The sequence below is a fragment of the Zeus faber genome (genome assembly GCF_960531495.2).
Source record: "Zeus faber genome assembly, chromosome: 21".
NCBI classification, from domain to species: domain Eukaryota; kingdom Metazoa; phylum Chordata; class Actinopteri; order Zeiformes; family Zeidae; genus Zeus; species Zeus faber.
Genome location: NC_137208.1, coordinates 11559229 through 11584131, shown reverse-complemented (window position 1 = coordinate 11584131; position 24903 = coordinate 11559229). Strand labels below are relative to the sequence as shown.

The window sequence follows — 24903 nt, the reverse complement described above, 5'->3', positions numbered from 1 at the left end:
CCAAACGAACCAATATTTGAAGTAAGCGTCGTTTGGGTGTCGTCGTATAATTGCGATGATTATCTGGCAGAAGCCGGCACGTCACGGCTGTCAGACGGTGCCGGGCCAAGAAAATGGGATTAAAAAGGCAAATGGAAACAAAGAACGACGAGGTGAGACGAAAAACAAAGCAAATAAAAACATCCCCATCTCAATCATTTCATATATGTTGTTTTTTTTTTTTTATTTGAATTTATTTATTTTTTTTACAAATTTGACCCTGTAAGGTGTGTGTATGTATGTATGTACAGTATGTACACACACACTTTTTTTTTCTTTTTACAAATGTCACCCTGTAAGGTGTGTGTATGTTTATACACTTTTTTTTTTTTTTTACAAATTTGACCCTGTAAGGTGTGTGTATGTACACACACACACACACACACACACACACACACACACACACACACACACACACACACACACAGTTAATCTATCATGCCTCACACCCTAGTTACTCGTTCGCTTGCCTCTGACCCATCCTCGTTACGTTATCTACTATCTGTGTTTGCTTGAGAGCTGGGTTAGGCGCTTGTCTGCGTGTAACCTCCCCGAGCCACTCAGGGTGCACGCTTCCCCGCCCGGAACAGCGCGTGCAAACATGGATCCCTTCGTCAGAGAGGGCCGATCGAGACAAATAGTTCAATGACCGCGGTCAGCGGTCATTAAGGACTTCTGAAGGTGAATGCATTTGACGTTCGGGAAACCCTTCTGAACCCTTCTGCGCTGCAGATTTTACGGTGCGTTTTCTGTTCCCTTCTAAATATATTATATATATATATATATATATATATATAAAAAATACTGTATTGATCCCCCATATCGAGATATCCTCGGCCCCACAGAAGAGGACCGAGCGAAGGTCATCTCCGCCCTTGCGCTCCTGCCCCGGGACGCTCCGGGCTTCCTCCGACCCCTTCCCAAACAAAATATTGACGGTAAACAGTGGCGGCCTGCTGTCCCGCCATTTTAAACTTTAAACATCAGCACGACGCGCAAAACAAAATGGGCTCGAGTGGCGTCACCAGCCCAAGTGGGGGAGACTCATCAGCGGCACTGGAAGGGGTTTCTGTGAGTGGGACATGAGGAAAGAGTCGATATCGGCCGATAAATCCTCGGTCTCTGGTGAGCGCTAATCTTATCTCCCCGAGGAAATCTGCGAAGGCACGTCTTCGCCAAACAGGCCCGGGGATGAGGCCGGAGCGCTGAAGGCTCGCCGTCCGACGCCATTTGAAGAGCGGCGTCAGGCGCGAGAGGTTGGCTATTGACTGGCGCCGGCGCTGCTCCCTCCGCTGACATGTCATGCGTTATTGCAAAACCGTCCTTCCGCACACGGGCGTGGCCGCGCCGATTGCAACGCCCAGGCCCCATAAAGCGATTTAATGAATGGTCCTTGGTAATCATTGACGCTCAGCACCGCCCGGCAAGATTGCACAGATACCTGCGACGACTGCGAGTGTGCGTGTGTGTGCGTGTAGTGGTGTGTAAGCCTTCTTAATCAACACCTAATGAGATCAGCGCTCGGTTACAAATCACCCCGTGGGCCAATGTTTGTGATTATTTAATCGGACGGTAAAATGTTGTAAGATCCGTCCGGATTTGTGAGAGCGTTGACCTTATTATCCACCAACAAAAACTACAAGCCACATGCAGCCCCCCCCGCCCCCCTACACTATCCCCGTGCCATTTAAAGAATAAACAATTCCATTTTATTTTGGTGTAATCAACAGCTGTGAAGCTATGAATATCCCAGACTGATAGACTTCTTAGTCCTAGTTGAGCCGTTATTAATGCACCGAAAACCTGCTGTACCAGTGGCTACTTGCAGAGCGCCAGGGGAGTGCTGGGGTGCGGTCGGGGCCTTCTACGGCAATGTACCGGTGTTGGAACTTGCATAAAGTTTGTTTCTTCGAGACGTAAACGCCAATGTGTAGCAACGTCGGTAAAACAACTACTTGAGCGCTCTAAAGGCATACTGTATACCGCAACCATAAAGAAGTATCGGGGACGCATCGGCACCTGTAATTATTGAGCAGATTTCGAATAACAAACCATGACTGTTTGGCCCATTTAATAATATTGAGGTAATTCGGTGTTTTATCATTTACGGATATATATTCACTATTTTTCTTTTTTTTTTATATACGAAATTAAAAACACTGAAAATGTCACTTGTTGTACCAAGGAAACTAAGCATGAAACTGTCTGCGAGCGTTTTTCTCTGCTTCGAGTGGGGGGGCTCCTGCAACTACGTCGCGTATTGGTAGCGGAGCATTTCTTACAAATCATGAGTAAAAGTACCGTAACCACGGTAAACGGACCTGGCGGCCAGTACGGATGGCGCGTCAGTCCCCGGCGACAAAACAAACGCGACGTGGCCCCAACCCCGCCGCCTTCGTCCCGTTTCTCTCCCCTCGCCGCCCTCTCCGCTCCCCGGACCCCGGCCCTCCCTCCGCAGCGCTGGTTATATTTAGAGGGGAGGAGAGGTCAGGGGAGACGGGCACGGCACAGCCTGTTCCCGCTGCTAATGAAAAATTCACGAGAGCCGAGGAAGACGCATCCATCCCCGGCTCTCTCTCTCTCTCTCTCCCCGTTAACCCCTGCCACTTCTCTGGACGAAAAACAAGGGGGAGGAAGAAGTAAATAATGTTCAGCCGGTGGAAACGAAAAAAAAAAACCCCAAAAAAACGAATAGTTTTCCTGAGCGAGAACCTGAAAACGTACATTCGGTGGGAGAGCTTGAAATCTGATTCGTTGCACCTACGATTTCACCATTTGAGTACGCCTTGCGGAAGACGTCCTTTCGTGTTTTGGCTTAGATCCCCCCCCCCCCCTCTCCGATCCTTAATAAAGACATGTTAATTACTATGGCGATTAATGCAAATAAATATTTTATTGTGGCTACAACGACCAAAACGACCGAACTGACGATCACCGAAGGCTTTGCAAAACACAACAGACATTTCACTGGACCGGATCCAGATATACTCAAGGGGTCAAAGTCATAGCAGCGATCAAAATACTATACGTGCATATTACAGTGCATATTGGGGGTGACCCCAACACAGAACAGCATGTACAACGCTATTATATATCGCAGTAAGCACGTTGAAATAATAGGTCCAAAAAACAAAACAAAAACAAACTCTGAACAGGGTCTGAAGGCAGAAAACTGGACTGAAGCGCATGAAAGTCCCATTGCATCTGGAATAACCGGGGGGAAAAAGGGAGAGAGAGGGAAAAACAACAACACAGTGCGAATACCCTCGTCCCTAATAAACTCTGTAGTCTCGGTCGAAAAGGGGGGATTCCTGGTTGGCGCACTGACGGACGCCGAGTGCGCATGCGAGACGTGGAAGGTTGGTTATGTAAAGGCAAGACGCAGGTAAGAGAGTTCTGCAGTGCTCTGCTGTGGGACGCAGGAGAGGGAGGAGGGGGGAGGGGAGGTGAAACTCAAGAGGGTGGACATGGAAGCAGGGGAGGAGAGGTGGAAGGAGCGGCGAATGTAACATACATATAAAATGGGGAGAGGAACGACGGGGACGAACGAGGAAGGAGCAGAACTCAACCGAGAGTGAGGAGGGGGGCCGCGACGCACCGCGTCCGGGAAGCCAGGGGCCCCCGCTGTGGCGTCTCCCGCCTGTAAAACAGTTATTACCCGTCACAACAGACCATAACAGACTCACAGCTCATCATCCTGCCAACAACACACAAACAGCCTGCAGAACAGAGCCAAACACTAATTTATGGATACGGTTTTAATAATAGTCCCTGTTGACGTCTGTGTATAGTGGAGCGATGTTTTATGTAAATTCGTATCTTTTTTTTTTTTTTTTTTTGACTTATTTCGCCTAAATCGCTCTCCTATCATTCCCCGCCCCCGCAACTTGTTTTAAGTTACGAACCACGTCGGATGCAAAACATCTACGGCTCGATGTTGCATCCAGGCTGTATTTGTTGGATGCATAACAAGGAAACTCTGTTAATCCCTGCCTCCTTCTCGATCTTTCTGCAGCCCAAAATATATCCGGTTCCAATGCTCGCATGTTCCTCTTTAAACTGCCCACTTCCCAGGTTGAAGCGTTTGTGACAGGAGTAAAGACTGGGTCAAGGGAGCCGTTTGCGATAAGGAGGCGATGGTAAACTCATCACATTTAACAATCATTACTGCACTTGTCCCAAAGAAACATCAAGTTGTAATTAAAGAGCGACGTAACAAAGCTTAGAACCACTAAGACGTTTAAGATTGAAAGGTCACGCAACCAAAATCCAGTAACCGTTGTATTTGCCATTAAAAAAAAAAAAAAGAAAATACCCTACGATAACCGGCACAAACAATGAAGTGTTGTTTTTGATCCTGAGGATGAGCAGTGCAATAAAAAAAGTCCACAGACAACCATGCCAGACTAGTTAATGTTTTGTCAGGTATCTCAGATAGAGAGGGCCATCGCTCCACGCGGCTCCACGTTTGAATGGCTGCATGGTGCGTGAAAAATGGCAACACAGCCAGGTCCATAAAACCTGGTGACACAAGAGGGTCCTGGAGAACACTCAAAGCCTGGTCTACAGGTGATCGCCTCAGACAAGCAGACTATGTGCTCCACACATATGCATGGATGAGATTAAATATATATATATTTTTTTAATCTTGGATATCTTGATTGTCAAATGATCTGCCATGTAGTGATCAATCCCTTCCGAAAAGAGTTAAGACAATTTGAACAAGCCGGTGGAACGGGAAGTGATCTCAGGCTATTGGGTAAATAGCACACGGCCAAGTCTAAATATATCCAGCCAAAACAACATCGCCACCGTCGCAGGGGCAAAAAAAAAAAAAAAAAAAAGACTCCATTTTGTAAATTACCTAATTTTGTAAAAGCCATGAAAGTCGGTGTGCTTCGGAGCTTAAATGATCTTGCAGTGCCATCTCCTGAAATTTCGGGGGACAACACTACAGAACAGCAATGCTATCCAGTGTGCTGAAATGGAACATTTATTGCGCAATCATTTGGCCAATTTCAGAGACTTTGTCCATTAACCACGTTCTTACACAACCACAGAGAAACTCTTGTCACCGGTATCATAACCACCCAGTCGATGGGACCTTCTGTGTCAACACGCGAGCGGAGGCAGAGAAAACGAGCCAGACAGCTACAACGACGCAAAATGGCGCAGGTGATGGACGGCGATCGTCCTAAGTAACAGTCGCGTCAACGTGAGAACAAATGTGAGACGGTGGGGAAAACGCTGGGGCCCTAAAAGAGGAGCTTGGAGAGTGAAGGCTGAGGTGATTCCACTGGCGCTGGGAGTGCTCAGGGACGTGACCCCACATTTGGGAAAGTGGTTCCGATAAGAGTTCAAGACCAATTTGCCAAGAGCTCCATCCAGAAAATTGCAGCTCAGGGAACAGCGAATTGACTGCGTAGAAGGCTGGAATTCTGGTCTGGTCTCGTCTGGCCTCTGGTAGACCTTGGGTTAGGGAAGACACAGATTGCAACCGTACGGGTGAAAGCAATTTATATGGTGGAGCAGAGCAGATCGTGGCTCAGTGTCCAAATGCTCCACAGTGATTGTGTTGACATCGCCGAAAAATATCAAATCATTACGCCAACCTAGAAATCCACAACACACACACAAGCGGAGCCTTCCTTTACTCAACTCAGTTTATTTACAGAGTATTTGAAGAGCCATGTATGCAAATGTACTGAAATCACGGACAGAACTCTTCTTCTTTTTTACACATTGGGAGCGGATTCTTCAGAGTTGGATCTCAAATACCTTTATTTGGAAGCCTCAAAAATCCAGTGACTTGTTGTTACCAGGTCCCTCGAGGAAACAATAAATTAACGTTTTCAATCTTGCTCCTTACCCAGGACTTGAGTGAATGTAGCTGTTAAGACAGTTCAGCAACGTGGGAGAGTTATTGAATGAAACGCCAACCCGCCTCCCCAAAAAAAACAAAAGCAGAAAAAAAAAAAAAAAAAAAAAAAAAAAAGATTTAACGTGAGGTCTGCAGGAATCCAATTAAGGAAATCAAAGAGGCAGAGCGAGATCAACCAAAAAAGAAAAGGCCTGAGAGGCCTTGAAACAAAGTGAACGTGGATGAGCTCTTCTGCAGAACAGTGCGCGTCATGTCTACAGCTTCACAACACGACGCTCCCCCCTGTTATGTCCCCACACGCAGCATGTAAGTGAGGAAAGCATCAGCATTCCTAGCAGACCGTCCTACGAGTCACTACCAACATACCGAGACGTTTCGAGGGGGGTATTTGGCAACACCTCACGTTCAAAACTCCTTGAACCAATACACACTGGTCACGAGATAAGAACAATGAATACATTTAAGTGTAAAAATACTTGAGTGGGTGGGTATTACATCATTATTACTGACACAGATTCCATTGTTCATATATTTACCCAGCCATTTAGTAAGAAATCACTGTCTGTTCATTTTTCTACTAATGGATGAACTTAATTAGATTTTACATTGGACAATTGTGTACTACTCAGATACAAATATTTATAAAAACAACAAAGTCATTATTGATATTGAATTACTCGATTATTTTTCAACAAGTTAGGGAACAGACCTAAAGTGTAATCCAGTACTTTAACACCACATTTAACAGCGAGTTATTCCTAACATTCAAATTCAATGTGATAAATATGTATCTGAAATAGTTGAACACAAATGGAAATTTGCAGTCAGTGACTCATAGGAGAGGCTTCTAAAAATACTCAGCCTTACCCTTAAAAGAAAAACACTTTTACAACCATCTAAAAAAAATAAAAATAAAAATAAAAATAATAATAATAATTTTAAAACAAAAGAAGATAAGCTGGGCAGTGGGGGATATTGGTTCGGTTATGGCATATGCTTCTTTAAAAAGTAAGGAACAGACGAGCATGAGAAAAAGTAAAAAAATAAAATAAAAAATAAAACTGAGAGTAAAAACAAGAAAACAGAGGCTTCCCACACTAAAAAAAAAAAAAGTTCAGTCTAGTTCAAAACATCCATACGTGAGGTCTGGGACAACATGCACGTTATTTCTTTTTTTTTTTTTCTCCTTCTTTTAAATCAGTCTTAATATCTATTATGATGAACCTTTAAAACATATCTGGCTTCGTACGCACTGAGCAACGCACGTTAAGCCGTCCCAATCGCCCCTTTAAAAAGTGTTGGGGATAAACGTGAAAGACATCTTTTTAGACTTGCCTTCCACAAACCTGCCCTGCCTTCCCATGTGTACGGTCAGGTTTGCAGAGATCGGACATCGTAGAGCAAACATTATTAGTAGCTAACCTTCATTCATACCTGTGCGGTTCTGAGGGGGAAGAAATATGAAGCAGCGCGCAACTTCCGAACACCTTGTAAATGCCAAAATCTGGACCTCGACATTAGGAGAGACAATTTCATCCGAAATCCAATCTAATTTGATGCCTTGTTATTCACTTCCGTTTTCTTTCCCAATGCCTTCAACTACTTTAGACCATATCAAGCCGCCGGTTTGAAGATATCATTTTCGCCTTTGGGCCTGTTCATGAAATATGGGTCTTTTTTAGAGTATTCAATCCTCTCAGATGAGCAAAACTGTCCAATTTCAGTTTTTTTTTTTAATTTGTTATTTTAATTGTCCACGGCCTTAACCTGTGCCATAGCTTTGAAAGCTGTCAGAGGGTTTGCAGCAAAAGGCTGATTTTGGATTGAAGGTCAGATTGAGGGATGGAGTTGGCAATGAATACCTTTTACAATTACATGCGCCCTCTAAACACAGATATTTTGGCAAATACAATGTCGACTGACTTACCATAGTGCGCCGAGAAGATTGCGAGGAGTTTTGCCGTTTGTGTTCAGTATTTACTGCCCACTGTGCTTCAGAGATGAGGCTAGCAAGCTGGCACCATCCACCCCGCATACGGTGCCTCACATGTAACGTAATAAATACTGGACACACATGCGTGGAAACAACTACTAATCTTTAAGACAAGAGCATATTTAGCGATAAGTCAGTGTTTTTGCGTTCGGTGGGTGGGGTGGCGGAGGGATTATTTGGCTGCATACAATCCATAATAGCAGAGAAGAAGAGTTGCGTATCTCAAACTTGGTCAAAATATCAGTCAATGTTTTCCCCCGGAAAAAAAAACATATACATCATACATATTGAATAGCAAGTGTGTTTTGTTGGGGAAAGAATATCACTGTTATTTTTCCTCTTTTACACTGACATGGTAACAAGTGAGTGGAGAGGGCGGTAGCCGCTGTCCATGCATTTAAACAGTGACACAGAAAGCCGAACATAGAAGCTCACATCTTGGAGAAGAAAACAGGTCAGTCAAATGTCTGCAGCAGTACATCGCGTCAAACTCTCTTTCGAACGGACGTTGACTTGTATTTTTTTTTTTTTTTTTTTTTTTTTTTAAGCTTTTTTTTTTTTTTTGTGTCCATTAAATTTAAATGCAGGAGGAGACCATCTCGACAGAATAGGAGTACATTTTGTGGATCACATTCAGATGCGTCTGCTCTCGTCTTCTATACTTCGACATTGTTAACTGCATAAAGCCTGGTCCATGTCCGGGCTGGGGAAGAGAGAGGGCAAGGAAGAGGCTGTCAAGTGTGTTTGGGGTGAATTAAATGTCACTATATATAAACAAAAAACAAACAAACAAACAACCAAACAAAAAAAAAAAGTTGTGTTTCAACAGAATCCATTTCAATTCAGTTCATATTTAGATTTAGGCACTCGCAGCAGCAGCCGGCGGAATATTGTCATATTTTAACACTGTAACTGATTGAGGGCAAATGAAACCTAGACAACAAGCTTTTTACTCAAATATTTATAGGCCGAAACATTACGATTTTCCCCTTTTTGGAAGTATTCCAAGTTTCCTCCACCAGTAACCTCCGCCAAGGATATTGTTGCTTCTCCCCGGGTTTGTTTTTTTTTGTCCATTTGTGATCAAAATATCTAATTAACAACGGAATGGGTTCTCATCTCACGTAGATAGATCTGGTCATAGGATTTTTAATTTTGCTTTCGATGCACAAGTTATTCCCTGCAGATCTTTAGCATCAGTAAACAAACTAAACAAGTGGTTTGTAAAGCTAGAGCAAAATGTTTTTTTTGGAAAACAATAAAAATAAAATAAAAGATGAGGCAAAAGTGCAAGTTGTTTTGGCGTTGTTAACATGTGTACAATCATGAACCACACCATTTTTTATATGGAGAAAAATTTAGGGTGAAATGAGCACATCATATTTGAGGCGTTGCCTTTTTAAAAGCGAGGCAGAGAGGTTTTTATTTTAAAGCAGTACATCACTTTTAAAAGATTGTTAAAGGACAGGTATTAGTATACGCTTATACCTTTACACCGTGGGTGAAATAATATTTATAGACAATTCCAAGTGACAAACTATGATAAATGTACTTTGAGTAAATACAGCTACGGCTTGCAAAGGGAAGACTATATATAATCCATCCAATTTAGGGAAAAGCGTCAAACCAACCTGTCTCGATGGCTTGGGCTTCATTCGTCTTCCACTGCTCGGCAACGTCGTTCGCCAGGGGATCGTCCGGGTTGGGAGCGCTTAATAATGCCTGGATTGATAGCAGCACTGTGCGGATCTGTAGGGCCGGAGACCACTTATCTACGAAGGAAGCGGCAGATGGGAACAACAACTTCAACTCCAGTGAAACCATGACAGAATGCCAGCGACACCATCAGGCAACATCGCCCTGCACTCGTACATTTCGACGCTAAAAAGGTCTATATAAAGCCACCTCTGGGTACCTATAAAGAAAATGAATATTATTAATTTGTCCACCGCTAAAACAATAGAGACCGTTCACTAAATCAGTCGCCGTCTTGTGTTATCAAGTCATGAAAGCCGTAGTTATAAGGTGAATGGAACTACGTGACAAAACAAACAGAACCTCTTCATTTTGAACAGGAGGGGTATGAATGGTGAATTGATCTATCTTACATCTCCCCCTTGCACTGTAGACAAAGTGTTATTGTCCGTAACCGGATAGATTTTTGTAAATAGGTACTTTGTAAGTCGTCTGGTCACCCGATTCCGTTCTCGCGGTTCTTTCCCTGGAACATTGAGGACCTTCGGATGCGCGTTCTTACCTTTTAAAATGTCTAAACAAATTCTGCCCAACTTGTCCACGTTGGGGTGGTAGATTTTGGTCATGAATCGCACTTTAGGGGCTGCCATGGGGTACTCCTCTGGGAGAAAGAGTTCGAGTTTAAAGGTGCCTCCTTCGAAGGGGGAGTCTTGGGGCCCTGCGATGACTACGTGAAAGTAGCGCGCGTTCCCTTCGTCCGGCTCGGCCTTGATTCCCGGAACAGGTTCCGCCAGCAACCGCTGCGTCTCCTGGACAACAAAGGAATGTGGAGGAAATATGTAAGCACACAAAGAGGAAAGCGAGCTATTCTAATATGCACAACAACGTTTTATATGCGGGCAGTCTCTACAGCTGCAATAAAAAAACGATAAAAAATAAATAAAAAAAAAAGGAAAACGGCAACATTTTCCCCCTAATTTTGACGGTTTTCATTTCTAAATTTACTCCCATCTCCCTGAAAAACACCTCTAGTCCATGAAGCTGCCCTGCCCTTCTTTGAGCGTTTGCCAGTGGATGAGCAACAAGCCCAGGTTCATTCTTGTTTTAGAAGCAAGACTATGATTCATTTTTTAACAGTACTTGTGACTCACACTTATAATTGCCACTGTATACTCAACATAAGTAAGCGATCATCTCATACTAGCAAGTTATTCAGTTTGCCACATTAGTGTAAGTATATCCTTGACCACAGTACGCTGAAATAGTACGTGAAAAGTACCAGGATGACTTAATATTTCGGGTGAAATATCGTAGTAGTAGCACACTACGTGGGCGTATCCCACAATGCATTGTGAGGGCAAGACGTCCGTTAAAGCTTCTATGTAGTGTCGTCTTGACAACCCTCAACGTGAGAAGCCATGAGTCTTTAAACCCATGCTAAAAAAAAAAAAATGGGAAAAAGTACAAGAGTATGTATGCAATTATGAACATAGCAAAAGTCTTCTAGTCGTCACGCCTACTTAGACTTTGTCTTCATCGCAATAATATCACCACAGAACCACCCCTCACTAACATCCCAAACACTTTGTTTTGGACACAAAGTGTGTTGGGAACAGATCATGACACGGCGTCAACAGGCAAAGCAGGTCAGGTTGTGTGATTCACAGCGCTGATTCCACCTCACACGCATTGCTGCACGTACACACATAGGAAATGAGCAGCTGTGAACACACCGACGGTTCTTACCAAATCTGGAATCTGTGAATCCATTTACCTTTAACAGGGAGATTTGGATTTGACTGGTTCATACATTCAAATAATACAAGCAAATTTAAGTTCTGGGAAATGTACGTGGTCATGTTGGTGACTTACTTGCAAAACTTTCCATTTCCAAACTTGTTATTTTCTATTTTCATTATTGCCAGTTATAATGTATTTGGTATGTTGACTCTGTTGAAAAGGGCCCAAAACAATTGTCTGGATTATTTTAAGAATTATTTGACAATTGCTTCGAGTAGTTGAAGACTAATAATCCAAGACAAATAATCGTAATAATAATTATTTGCTGAGGAATGAGCATCGGGACCAGAACTGTCACAGTTTTCACATTATCACAATTACTTGAGCAGATTGCAATCTTTTTGTTTTGATCTTGATTTAAGGGGAAATATAAAGCAAGGTTGCTAATGTCACCAGAAATATTAACATAAATTAGAGTGAGTTTGCATCAGTTGGGTTGAGGAAAATTGACTCAATTTTTTGTCAGTGTCGTGTCAGTGTTAAACGACTGGGCTTCTGCAATCAGCGGACATATATTGGTGCAGTTCTTTATTATTATAACGCCATACTAATTACACAATTATGACACCATTACTAAGCTGTATTATTATTATTAGAGTGATAATCTATTTTCAAATTCTTATTATATCATTATTGTTACACAATCCAGGGCTGGCGAAACACGAAAAACGAGACAACTAAATGGTTAACCGTGATTATTTGAACGACGGTAAATCGTAACTACTTAAACGACGATTAATCGCCAAGTGAAACGTCAGTATCGTGACGGATCCCCTCGAGACCCTGGGCGAGGCGAACTCCATGCACCGTTGAGCTGTAACCGCGTTGGCCACGAATAAGTTCGGAAAACCGGAGCGAAGGGAGGGAGGCGGCGGGGGGGGGGGGGGGGGGGGACGGGCGGAAGTCGCGCACAAACGTCGCCCTTTCTGGCCGCTAGCTAAGCCGCGCTAGCCGGGCTAACGTTAGCCCGCACGCTGGGGTGGGGACCGCGCACGTGCCGACGCCCCGGCGAACGGGCCGGTGGGGGGGGGGGGGGGGGAGGCGGACGGGCGGCGCGGCGAGGCGGACGCTGCGCCGCTCGGCCTTTACCTTTATGATCCTGCGGGGCAGTCCGGCCATCTTGCGCTAGCGGTTTTATTTTTAGCTGTGGAGTCTCGGTCCGCCTCGGCAGTGGATGGACTCGGTGGGTACTGGGGCGGGGCGACCCACACGCACTTCCGGGAGCCGCGGATGACGTCGGCGGCGAGGTGTGACGCCGGGAGATGTAGTCAAACCCGTCCGGGTGGAGCGTCGCCGCTGATCGGTTGTCCCTTAGTGTTGGGACGTTTTATGTTCATTGATTCTACTGTATCGAATGATCGAAATATCTTTTGGCCAAGATTTTCCAGGTGGTGGTTCAACTCCAAGTATTACTTCAAGTAATAGTATGTTTTTTTTTCTATTCTTTATTTGTATTACTTTTATTATTATTATTATTATTATGTGCTGTAACACCACCATTTCACACCATAAAGTATCTTTTTATGTATCTATAAGAGTCTTTCCAGCAGGAAACACACAATGCCAACGATTGACTGGCACTCGTAAAAAAATAAATAAATAAAAAAACTGAAGAAAGAAGAAAGAAACGGTCTTTAATTGTCACACTCCACAACACATGCTTGCACACACACACACATGCACATGCGTGATGGTGGCCGGTGAAATGGCTCCTCTGCTTTTGACCCATCCTGGCTTGTCCTTCAAAAAAGTGTACCTTTTAACTGAAAAGTGCCATTTAACCACATACCAGCATAACCATGACAACCCAGCACCATCACAAATGATATACAAGCACAATTAGCAGCTTTATTTTTTAATAATATGCATTTTATTACATAATCACAACTAGAAGACAATAGACTTCAACACTTTCTCAGCTTTGCCTCTGAAAAGGTGCCCTTAAGCTACCGGTCTTTGGGTGGATTCTTGTTTTTACGTCTCATGTGATACCTGTGAACAGCCGGACAAAAACAAAATATACAATCACAATTCAACCCCAACTGAAATGCTTTGATTGGCAAGCCGATGTGCCGCTTATTTTCATGTGACATGCGCAGAAAATGGACTTCCACAACGCACCCAGACTCCTCCTTGCACTGCTCCTCTCTTTACCTCTTCAGGACCACCAACCTTTCCCTGATTTGAGTTGGTTTTCTCCGACACCACTTCTACCTACTTTGTCACCCGACATGGTCTTTGCTCTGCAAGCATCTGTTGTCAGTTGTTCTTAATTCAGGCTTCGCTGAAGGTGACAGATGTCCAGTTGATACATGTGTAGTAAACCTTGAGCTCGTCGACGATTATGTCGAGTAATGTTAGTTTGTGATCTCGCTGGTAATGCAGGGTGTTGTAATGAGAGCGGTGGTGGATGGATCACCAGGTGGACTGACTATGCATAGCTGTGGTGTTATGATTGGGATTATCCTTCGCGTGTCGCCCTGCATCGCTTGTGGCGAGCGCTGTTTAGCTGCGCGGTGACTCTGTTGCCTGCACTAGGTGTGGCGGGTGCAGGCCCGGGCTGTGGCGCAGACTCCGGATGCGTCAGGTATTTTGACCTTGACTTGCAGTGACCGCAGTCTGTGTTTGGACTGAAGAGAGTGTCCTACTGATAGTGCACCTCTGGCTGCCTGCCACTGTGTGCGTACCCTGCTGTGTTGCTGCTGCACCAGCTTTTCAGAGCGGGGGACGGGTGTCTCTTCAGTATTTCTAACCCTTTGCTCGCTCTGCTCTATTATTATGATTGCTTGTCATACTGGTCCTTTCTGATTTTAGTTATTCTGCGTTTATCATTTTTGAGCCTTGGCTAAAATGCTGTACTTTACTATTGTTATTTATGTGCGATGTTAAGGGCTTTACATGAAAACATATATCAAAACATATATTTTAAATGCAATGATCCCATGATAACTTCAATCAACGCAGTGTCCCGATTGTGTACTTACTGTCCTTTGGGATACCAGCGATGTTTGGTGGTGAAAAACATCTTGCTCAGCTCCTCTATCTCGGACCCTTTCTTGCCTCTCAGCACCTCCTTGCTGAGGTGCTCTTTTATCACCTGGTCGTGAGTCTCAGCTGCGTTGCTCAGGGGATCTGGCCTTTCGATGGCCTGCAAAAACCAACATGGGTTACGGATCCTTCTAGTAGATTTCTCTTTTCCTGGACATTATTTGACAATGGCAAGTACACAACTAGAAAGCACAGTCTTACCTGGGTGAGTTCATATGGAATGTCAACAGCGGGATGGTAGCACACAATAGTCATCCCATCGGATGTCGCACCAATTTCGACTTTACTGAAATGAACAGATTGGAAGGTAATGCTTTATAATTAGAATAACACAATTTGAATAAACAAACAAAGCAATGGCATTTGCATTGTACAAATATTCAATTTGTTTTGTATATCCATTTATTTTGTGAGATGTGGATAGAAAATACAGACGAAGTGTGGGAACCATTTAAGGAATATTTGCATAGCTACAATGTTAAAATGTACCTTGCTGCTTAAAATTGTCCCACTACATTAAGTGTCAGTATCTAAATTTTGAAATTGCAATGCAGAATGAAGGTTGGCGTACCAGTTGGGGTCATCAACAGAAGGACCAGCCACTTGTGACTTATGACAAACTGGCACCAAACATGCTGCAACAGACGACACGACAAACAAGTGAGATTATAAATCATGTAGTTATTAAACTTCAAAAGTTACAATATAATAGAGGTGTTTTTTATGACAATCTGTAATCTGGAATTAGGGAAACAAAGGAATCTGATTCCTTTGTTTAGTATCCTACGTCTAGTATTTCTACACCTTCAAAAAAGTAGAGAAATAGTGGTGAATCAGGTGTATAGCCCAGCCAAACATTGGATTCTTCTTGCGCACCTCATCTGCCTCCAATACCTTCTGTTCTGCGCACCTTCCTCTCTTACACCAACGGCCTGCATGTCCTCCCTCACCACATCCACAAACCGTCTCTTTGGCCTTCCTCTTTTCCTCTTGCCTGGCTGCTCCATCCTCAGCATCCTTCTCCCAATGTAACTCTCATCTCTCTCTACACACGTGTCCAAACCTTCTCAATCTGGCCTTTCACTTTTCCACCAAACTGTGAAACCTGAGCTGTCACTCTAATGTACTCATTCTTAATCCTGTCCATCCTTGACACTCCCAATGAAAATCTCAACATCCTCAACTCTCACCTCCAGTTCAGCCACCTGCCTTTTTTGTCAGTGCCACCGCCTCTAAACCGTACAACATGGCTGGTCTCACTACCGTCCTGTAAGACCTTCCCCTTCACTCTTGCTGGAATCCTTCTGTCAGAGATCACTCAGGACACTCTTCTCCACCCACTCCACCCTGCCTGTACTCTCTTCTTCCCCTCTCTCCCACACTCTCCGCTGCTTTGGATGGTCGACCCCAAGTACTTGAACTCATCCGCCTTCTCTACCTCCAGTTCTTGCATTCTCAGCTTTTCGCCGCCCTCCCTCCCACCCATTCAGTGACATGTATTCTGTCTTACTCCTGCTGACTTTCATTCCTCTTCTCTCTAATGCATGCCTCCACTTCTCCAGGCTCTCCTCAACCTGCTCCCTACTCTCGCTACAGATCACAATGTCATCTGCCAACATCATAGTCCACAGAGACTCCTGCCTGATTTCATCTGTTAACCTGTCCATCACCACTGCAAACAAGAAAGGGCTCAGAGCTGATCCTTGATGCAATCCCACCTCCACTTTGAATGCCTTCGTCACGCCTACTGCACACCTTACTACTGTCCGACTGCCCTCATACATATCCTGTACCACTCTTACGTACTTCGCTGCCACCCCCGACTTCCTCATGCAGTACCACACTTACTCTCTCTGCACCCTATCATACGCTTTCTCTAAATCCACAAAGACGCAGCGCAACCCCCTCTGGCCTTCCCTGTACTTCTCCATCAGCCTTCTTAAAGCGAACATTGCATCTGTAGTACTCTTTCCTGGCATGAAATCCTACTGCTGCTCGCTTATTTCCACCTCTCCTCTTAACCTAGCCTCCACTACCCTTTCCCATAGCTTCATGCTGTGGCTGATCAACTTTATTCCCCTGTAGTTACCACAGCTCTGTACATCTCCCGTATTCTTGAAGATAGGCACCAGTACACTTCTTCTCCACTCCTCCGGCATCCTCTCCCTTTCCAGGATGGTGTTGAACAGTCTCGCTAGGAACGCCACTGCCATCTCACCTGAACATTTCCATGCTCCCCCAGGTCTGTCATCTGGGCCAACTGCCTTTCCACTCTTCGGCTTCTTTAATGCTGTTCTCACCTCATCCTTGCTAATTTGCTGCACTTCTTAGATCCACTATCCCCACATCGTCCACTCTCCGCTCCCTCTCATTTTCTTCATTCATCAAAGGGTTTGCGTTTCCAACTCAAAAGTATTCAATCTAACCGCATATTACGAGACATAAATCTAATAAATTACTCTCGAGCACAAATGTTCCATAATAAGGCGAAATCATGAACCGGGAGAGATGAGTTTGTCCTTTGGGAGATGTTGACCTTTCCAAAAACACACAAACTATTGTCAACTATCCCACATCACAGAAACCGTCTATAATTACGACTTGCTCGCAGACTGGTTTTGCTTCGTGTTATATTCGTTTCGTTTACTCTCGAAGACTCATGGTACTCACCGCGTGGCCGTGTCAGACCTGCGCTACTCGAGAAGCGCGAAACGAGGCACCGTAACCGGCACAGGTGACCCGACGCCATGCCGGGGACGGAGGCGACGTGGTGCGACACGGTAACAGCTCCGGGTGGACGCCTCAGCTCACAAAAAGGTTCCGCCGATGCGCCAGGCTGTGCGCGCATCCCGCGACGCGAGAGGGCGCTGTTTTGCAGTTGACGCGTATTCGACAACAGCTTGTTGCCTTGTGATAAAATTCCATTTACGACTGATATAGTTGAACATGACTCTCCCTTGAAAGAGTCGAAATGTGTTCTCCAAACCCGGCTCAATCGGAAAATTCGGCTGAATAATAACGATCTTTATCATGGGGATACAGCAATTTGGGGATAATTCCTGATTGTCATCAGCCACAAATTGTTCAACTGATGGCATAACATAATGTTGGGGTATATGAGTAACGGTCATTACTATATGGAACGGTTGTGACCTGAAATCACCCAGAGGTTCTGTGCGGTGACATACTATCACCCCGCTTTGTGGGCACAAAAGCATTCAGGTGTGTTTTTAAACACACGGACAATAGTAGAGAACGCCACTTTCAATAACCCTTCACATGTATACCTTTTAATAATTATATTTTACATAGGAGCACAGATCAGTGTGTCAAAAGTCATCTGCCTCTTAAGTGTCCACTCGAGAACGACCCGAAGACGCCGGACGCTTGGAGCCCTTGGTGGCTTCAGCCAAGATTTTAGTAATAGGTCTCGGCTCATACAGACAGATTGATGGTCCAATGCAAAGACACCGTAAACAGTAAACAGTAAACAGTTCGGTGGACAGGGAGGACAAGGGAACCAGGGGCCATGTATCTTTGTGGATAATCATAACAATAAAACACAGTGAGCCTTCCAGAACTCTGAATACTTTGTAAATTGACATTTCAAAATATATTTAATAAAAGATTATTTACTCTGTACAAATAACTTTCGTTTTATTACTTTGATATAAGTCAACTCTGATCTCACAATAAATACCCACAGTAGGGTGCTGTGGGTATTTCATTTTTTAGCTTCAAGTTCTTTCTTGAAATGAAATTCCCCATCAGAGTTAACAACTTGAGTAAGTAACACACTACGAGCATGCGTTATTTAGCCATGCTAAATAGTCTTTTGTTAGAGTAAGGTTTGTTGTAAGTCTTTCATTTTATTTTCCTTGTCTTTGACCACCTGTTCCAACAGGAACATAATGCAGAACCCACTACTTCCATTATGAAATAAGCAACGTGTATGAAATTGGGATGGTAATTCATTCATGATTTTGTTTTGGTCTCCAAATCGATCTAAAGCGGGTCACTAGGAAAATTCCATCTCTGCTGTTCTGGTGCTGCTGGATCCTTCTGCTGCTGAAGTGGTCGGCACCAATCGCTGTCGGCTGCCAAACACCTGGACCACTGAAGCAAAAAAAACCGAGATAGAAATAAGAATTTTGCAAAAAAAAAAATATTTAAATTGGTATTTATATAGATATTAGATGATTGGCATTGTAATGTAAGTCAGGAATTACATTGTTCAATCTTCAATCAATAGGCACATCAAAAATAAATCTCATATCATTCAACAGTGCTGTTGGAGAGGGCAGACAACGATTTTCTTACAACTTCAACCGCACACACAAAAAAAACACCCAAAAAAACAAAAACAAAAAAAAACAAAAAACAACACAAACAGACTACTCAATAAAAATGGCTGACGCAGGGTTGACAATTCACAAACACACATTCAAAAAGCAAACTAAATTCTATAATCAAAGTGAGAAAATGCAACAAATGCAACGGAATGCTTCATCCAGTGTCAATTAGGGATGCCACGGTGATTTTTACCACCGGTTAATAAACTCATGCCAACACAGGTGTTACTGGTAACACCGGACATTTTACAATGGGGGGGGGGGGGGGTCCCGTTATGAACAGTGCTGCTTTTTTTGTCTTCGGAATAAAATAAAAAGTAAAATAAAACGCAGATAAATAAAATACATCTAGAGAGAGGGAGATCGCAATGGAGAGGGAGACGGGTCCCAACCTCAACCTGATCCAAGGTCTTCCAGAGCCTTCTTTCTCTCCTCTCTTTCCGTGATAAGTGAAATCTGACTGCGCACGAAGCAGCCACTTTCACTTTTGTACACGCTTAGTATTTTATCATTTCAAATCTTTTATTGGATGAACGTGGGCGCTGTTACGGGAAAATCCATGAAATGTGTTTCATTTCTATTCGGTGGGATTTTTTTATTTATTTAATTAAAATAAATAAATAAATAAATAAGGCGACGGTGGGGGCGATCGGCAAGTTATGTAATCGGTGTATGCCCGAACACCGTGTAACACCGGTTACCGCGGCAACCCCAGTGTCATGTGATGTGATCGGATGTAAACAGTACCTGCGGCAACGTCACTGATATCCCAAACTCTCAGGCCTTCCCTCTGTCCTCCAAAAGTGTACACAAAGGGCAGGTCTGGGCAGCAGGCGGCACAGAACAAGATGCCCTGAACGGAAACAACAAGTTATATCAGGGCAACACTGAAGAAGAAGTGTCTTCAAATTAAAGTTTATTGGATTGCATGTTATTCCCACTGACATACTTCACACTTTCGATCGTCCGCCTCTTGTATGAAACAGATGTTCGGGTGTTATTTTGAATTCTTTCATTTCATATTCGCCCGCTTGATTTGCCGCTACTACGACAACCTGATTTGACCTGAAGTCATACACAGTTACACAGTGGAGGGGCCTCAGTACTTACCATCTTCATGTCCCTCGAGTGCACCAGGTTGGGTTTGTTGCCCAAAATATCCCAGATCTTAACGTGTTTGTCCTCCGATGAGGTGACGAGGCAACCTTTAATCTGGCTACTCAATTCCAAACCTGTGCGGAAGAAGAGACTGTTGATGGGTTTTCAAGGGCTAAGTGCCGGACGAGCGTGACAGGAGCGCAGGTTTTATCCTTTCGTTATTTCCTTCTCCTTCATCTCACCTGTGACTTCTCCGTCGTGCGCCTTTAGTGTGAAAACTGGTTTATCCGAACGTGCGTCTAGACAGTAGACGAAACCGTCCTCCGTGCTGGCCTGAAACAACCACGGCTCAAGTTAGCTACCCATCTCAAAACGACTAAATCCAAATTGTTTCTGTCGTGTCATCAACGTCAAACAGCGTCATTTTTTTACAACAGCATCGTCCTCACAATTGTCTTTTTACAAATGTAGGAAACATCAGAAATTGGATTCAACGTGGTATTAGGTCTCCAAAGTGTTAAGTGATATGTAAATACAGTTTGGTGCAGGGCCCTTTCAAGAGGCCACACTCCCTAAATGTCCCCCCTTAACATCCCCTCCTTCACAGTAAAGAGTTGGAGGCGACGGCCTACCAGGAAGTTGCACGGTGAGAAATGGTTCCACAAAACCCGCTCCACTTGACCGCTGAACCGCCAGGTGCGATTGCTTGCGTCTGGGCTCCGACAGTCGTACAGGATCGCCGACCTTCAGGGGAGAAGAACATAATTTGAATACATAATTTAAAAAAAAAATTGTTTTATCTAAAAGTAACAGTGATGCTGAATGACACCGACTTATCATATGATCCTGATATGAGTGTCTGAGCCTCAAAGGGGTGGAATGCCAACGTCTGAACCTGGAGAGAGAGAGAGAGAGAGAAAATAAATAAATAAATAAAATAAAATAAAATAAATAAATACATAAATAAAAATAATTTGGATTCAACGTGATGATCTAAATCTATCATAGCAGATATTCTTTACACGTTCTGAAACAGTTTTTCCGCATCACATACCTTGTCAGTGTGTCTGCGCAGGGTGGTGACCGGTTTGCCCTGAGACAGATCCCAGAGCAAAACCGTTTCGTCTGCCGACGCACTGGCCAACACATTCCTACGGCCGGAGGAAGACCACACAGACACACACACACACACACACACACACGTCCATTTAGAATAAAGTTATATCTAATTTGTTGCCTAAAAGTGTAATTTTAAAGTGATTACTGACCTCACCAACTTATTCCATGATAAGTCTAGTACTGCATCTGTGTGTCCCTCGATAGGTTCAGCTGCTGCCTGGCGACACATGTAATACAATTCCTCACTGATTTCCCCCAAACACAATTGTATTCACATACACGCATTTACACAATATGTGAATTCTTTTCTACCATAGAGGAGAGAAAATTCCACCTTTTTGCCTTTTTTCTTCTTCTTGGAGGCCTTTTTACTTCCCAAGGAGAAGGCGGGTTCCAAGCAGTCCACCACGTCCAGGTCCCACACGTCGATCTGAGGCGTCATGTTGCCCACGGCGGCGTAGTTTGCTACAAACACAAATGCAGGCAAGCAAGCTCAGGTGTGGGACGTGAATCTTTAATATTGATGCAGAAAATAGCTGTGAGGAACTAGACCCACAGCATTCATGAAGGAACTCATTAAAAACTATTAAGCATTATAATGCTTCAATTTGGTAAATAAAAAATGCATGGACCCTTGTTCAGTATAGAGAGGAGAAGTTTTCACACGTTGCAGAGCAGTGTGCAAATATTTAAGTTGCTTTTCCTTTCCAGTTCAGCTCATTTTATCGAAAAACAATTGTCACACTGCCGGTTTGGAAACAGCATCACCTAATCTGCCACTAGTACAATCTACCCAGAATGTTGCACCTAGACACCAGATTTGAGGAGAGAGGAAAAAAAACAAACAAACAAAAAAAACAAAAAAAAACAACAACTGCAAATACAAATGTTTTCCTGAACTGGTAGTGGTCTGACTTGCATAATATCAGCAAAATGTAAATGTATTCATATTGAAAACATCCTCATCAAACGCCACCTACCAGGTCCTTCAGCTGGATTGGGGTCAAAGTTCAACCACTCTATACACAGTGGGTACGCTGGCAGCAGAATATCATGATGCACATAGAGAGAATCCTCATCAGAGTTATAAACTGTAATACAAAAAAACAGACAGTTTTAAATTTGTAGAGAAATATTGCAGCAGCTTCTTAAGTGTCCATGATTTAGATTCAGTATATGGTGTCATGTTAAAAATAGGAATATAATTATTTACTATAGATCTCCAGGTTGCAGCAGTCTTTCTCTGCCCGGCCCGCAAGAATAAGGTTGTCACTGGGCTTGATCTGGAAATCCTCTCTTTCGTACTGGTCCTTGAGACAGAGACACATCGCAAATCAGCATCATCACAGAATTAAGTCTGTTTCGGCAAAATTATATCACAAGATGGGAAGAACGTACTGTGTCTTTAATTGTGATATAAGCATCCTCTTCATTTGAGCTGAACACAGTGAGTCCAGCCAGACTGTCTCCCAGATTTGACGTCACTGTAGAAGATGGAGGCAGTCAGAGGATTATCAACATGAACATTTTCACCCCTTAGTTCTCTCAAATGGATTTGTATAAAAATTGATGATTCTGGATTTCATACCACTGACCTATGAATTAAGTAGACACATATAAATGCTACATAGCTGCATGCTGGGAATATCTTCTGACACATATTTCAATTCTGGGAGCTGTTCTTGGCAAAACTGCTTTTGATGAGCCAGTCGGTTGATAGCGCAACGATATGTGATGCCATAAACTTCAGCAACAATCAATTAAAAAAAAAAGTGTTATCTTATCTCATCTTGTATTCAACAAACAGGCACATCAAAGCCTGTTCTGTGAATTGTTAATCCATCACCCCAGTTGATAAATGTATTATTATTTTTATTATCTTAACGAAAAGAAAAACAAACAGGAGACATAATCTTCCTCACCTGCATCCTCCTCATCGTATCTATCCAGGCCATACTCTGCCAACTCATCTTCTTCCTCCCCATCTGCCTTATTCTCAACCAGCTCTCCCTCTGGGACGCCAGCAGCCTTTGTCCTGCCATCACTTAACTCCTGCTCGTCACCCATGTCCTCGTCATTCTCCTCCTCATCCTCAGCTACATGTTCTCTGATGATGAAAAATAATTGTCAGTTTGATCTGGGATTGACATCTTGACATCAATGAAAAGGGCTCATTAGTAAATTGAAGCTTCCCCATTTGAAAAGAGTTTCATCATGAAAAAAAAACCCAATTCAGGCAGCAACAGACTATGCTGCATTCTTTTCTTGAAATCTAAAATAAAATCGCATATTCTTCCTTTAACAGTTTGGATACTTAAAATCAACTTTGGGTTCAATGCCAACAATGGTGACAGCAGATGACAGGGATGGTTATCGCTAAAATACTTAATAGGGTAACACTGTTTTTCTGAATGAGGCACTTTACTATTAGAAAGACAGGCACAGAAACTTAAACTTCAAGATGAGTTCTGGTTGCTTATATAAATTGTTGCTTATTATTTATGTTTCATCTATTGTACAAAAGTGATTCTGATCTCATTGACACATGGGCAAACGTTATTACTTATTAGCAACGCTTAGAATCATGACATTAATATATTAAACACATGTGTGCAGGTTAATATTTCATGCATCTAGAATAATGACAAATATTCTACAATAAATAATGACTTTCGGTCAACGTACCCCAACTCTTTCTTAGTTTCAGCAATGATGCGCTGAAGTTCCTCTTGGCTCAACTGAACCTGGGATAGTAGAGAACAGATTAGTTATTCTCAACCTTTATTATATCAAAGACCCTCAATTTGATACGCTTTAGGCCACAGATTTGATAATTATATATAGAGACGTGAGAACTTTTTTATTGGTATATATGAACCAATATTCCCCATTCAAACTTCCATACCTGTATACATTACAGATAGAGATAACAGTGGAACTATGGCCAAAGCAGTGATTATTGTAGTAAAAGCAGTCTTTCTCTAACGGTGCTAACGTTCGACAAATTAAATAAGGGTGTAGTGTAACTGTTATTTTAAAACTCATTTTTCTAGGGAGCCCCTGGAAGGACAGCTTAGGGTCCCCTCGGACAACCACCGATGTAGATAGCTAATAAGCACAGCATCTAACAACCGTGACTAACACTATATTCTAACATTATGCACTGTTAGTTGTTTTAGTATTGGATGTGGTAATTAGCAACGTAAATACAGTTACATTGAAGAATGCTAGACACAACTATGGAGCTAATTAAACTTTCCAACATCATATAGTGACTCATATATAAAGTACTTTAATAGTAATTACTGATGACTACTATTTTAATGACACTACTGATTAATACATGAATAGATAAAGAGTTACCTTACTTTATTCATTACTAAGTTATTAAGAGCCTCAGTGCCTTTGCCTTGTTGACAGTTTAGCATTTCGGCTAATGTTAGCTAGTAGGTAATGAACTCACTAACAAACGCACTTACTTTGTCCGGCGTTCCTTTTGAAACGCCTCGCCGCACCCACTCTACACAGGTCACCTGCGAACTCATTGCTTGACAAATTGCTTTTCAGCAAATTCGACATAGATAACAAAACAGACACGTTGCACGCCAGACAGCCCGACACGACCGACTGGCCACACTGCGTGTGTCTCGCACGCATGTGTGGTTTGGTCCTTCGCGGTCGCCGTCGCGCGTTGATGACGTGGTCGCGCCGCCGACTGACGCGCTGCCTGATCAGATGAATTGAGATTCAGTGATCTCGACACGTTCCACTGACAACAACCCGCAACTATCTGAGAGTTTATCAAAACAAAGGTGTTTTTTTGGGTTTTTTTTATCGGAAACTGTGAGATGCTTTGGAAGCCCTTTCAAAATGAAGCG

At 43.3% G+C, this 24903-nt stretch overlaps 3 protein-coding genes across 3 annotated transcripts; all 3 read right to left on the bottom strand.

The window, feature by feature from the left end:
* Positions 1–5712: 5712 nt before the first annotated feature.
* ube2nb (ubiquitin-conjugating enzyme E2Nb) lies at positions 5713–12609 on the bottom strand. The gene is made up of 4 exons (XM_080022231.1): positions 12498–12609; positions 10171–10417; positions 9545–9685; positions 5713–8616 (listed from the first exon to the last, which is right to left on the bottom strand). Exons 1-4 carry the CDS (start codon positions 12525–12527, stop codon positions 8570–8572), a joined length of 465 nt encoding a protein of 154 aa, XP_079878357.1. The 5' UTR covers positions 12528–12609; the 3' UTR covers positions 5713–8569.
* A 422-nt stretch (positions 12610–13031) lies between these two features.
* On the bottom strand, positions 13032–17254 carry mrpl42 (mitochondrial ribosomal protein L42). The gene is made up of 5 exons (XM_080022018.1): positions 17127–17254; positions 15028–15091; positions 14658–14742; positions 14393–14556; positions 13032–13400 (listed from the first exon to the last, which is right to left on the bottom strand). The coding sequence occupies exons 1-5, from the start codon at positions 17203–17205 to the stop codon at positions 13355–13357; spliced, it is 438 nt and encodes a 145-aa protein (XP_079878144.1). The 5' UTR covers positions 17206–17254; the 3' UTR covers positions 13032–13354.
* Positions 17255–17776: 522 nt separating this feature from the next.
* Positions 17777–24666, bottom strand: pwp1 (PWP1 homolog, endonuclein). The gene is made up of 15 exons (XM_080022108.1): positions 24505–24666; positions 23711–23769; positions 22948–23132; positions 22424–22509; positions 22239–22335; positions 22006–22116; positions 21360–21490; positions 21175–21242; positions 20961–21057; positions 20740–20801; positions 20539–20650; positions 20149–20239; positions 19919–20040; positions 19556–19661; positions 17777–18572 (listed from the first exon to the last, which is right to left on the bottom strand). Exons 1-15 carry the CDS (start codon positions 24568–24570, stop codon positions 18475–18477), a joined length of 1491 nt encoding a protein of 496 aa, XP_079878234.1. The 5' UTR covers positions 24571–24666; the 3' UTR covers positions 17777–18474.
* Between the last annotated feature and the right edge of the window lie 237 nt (positions 24667–24903).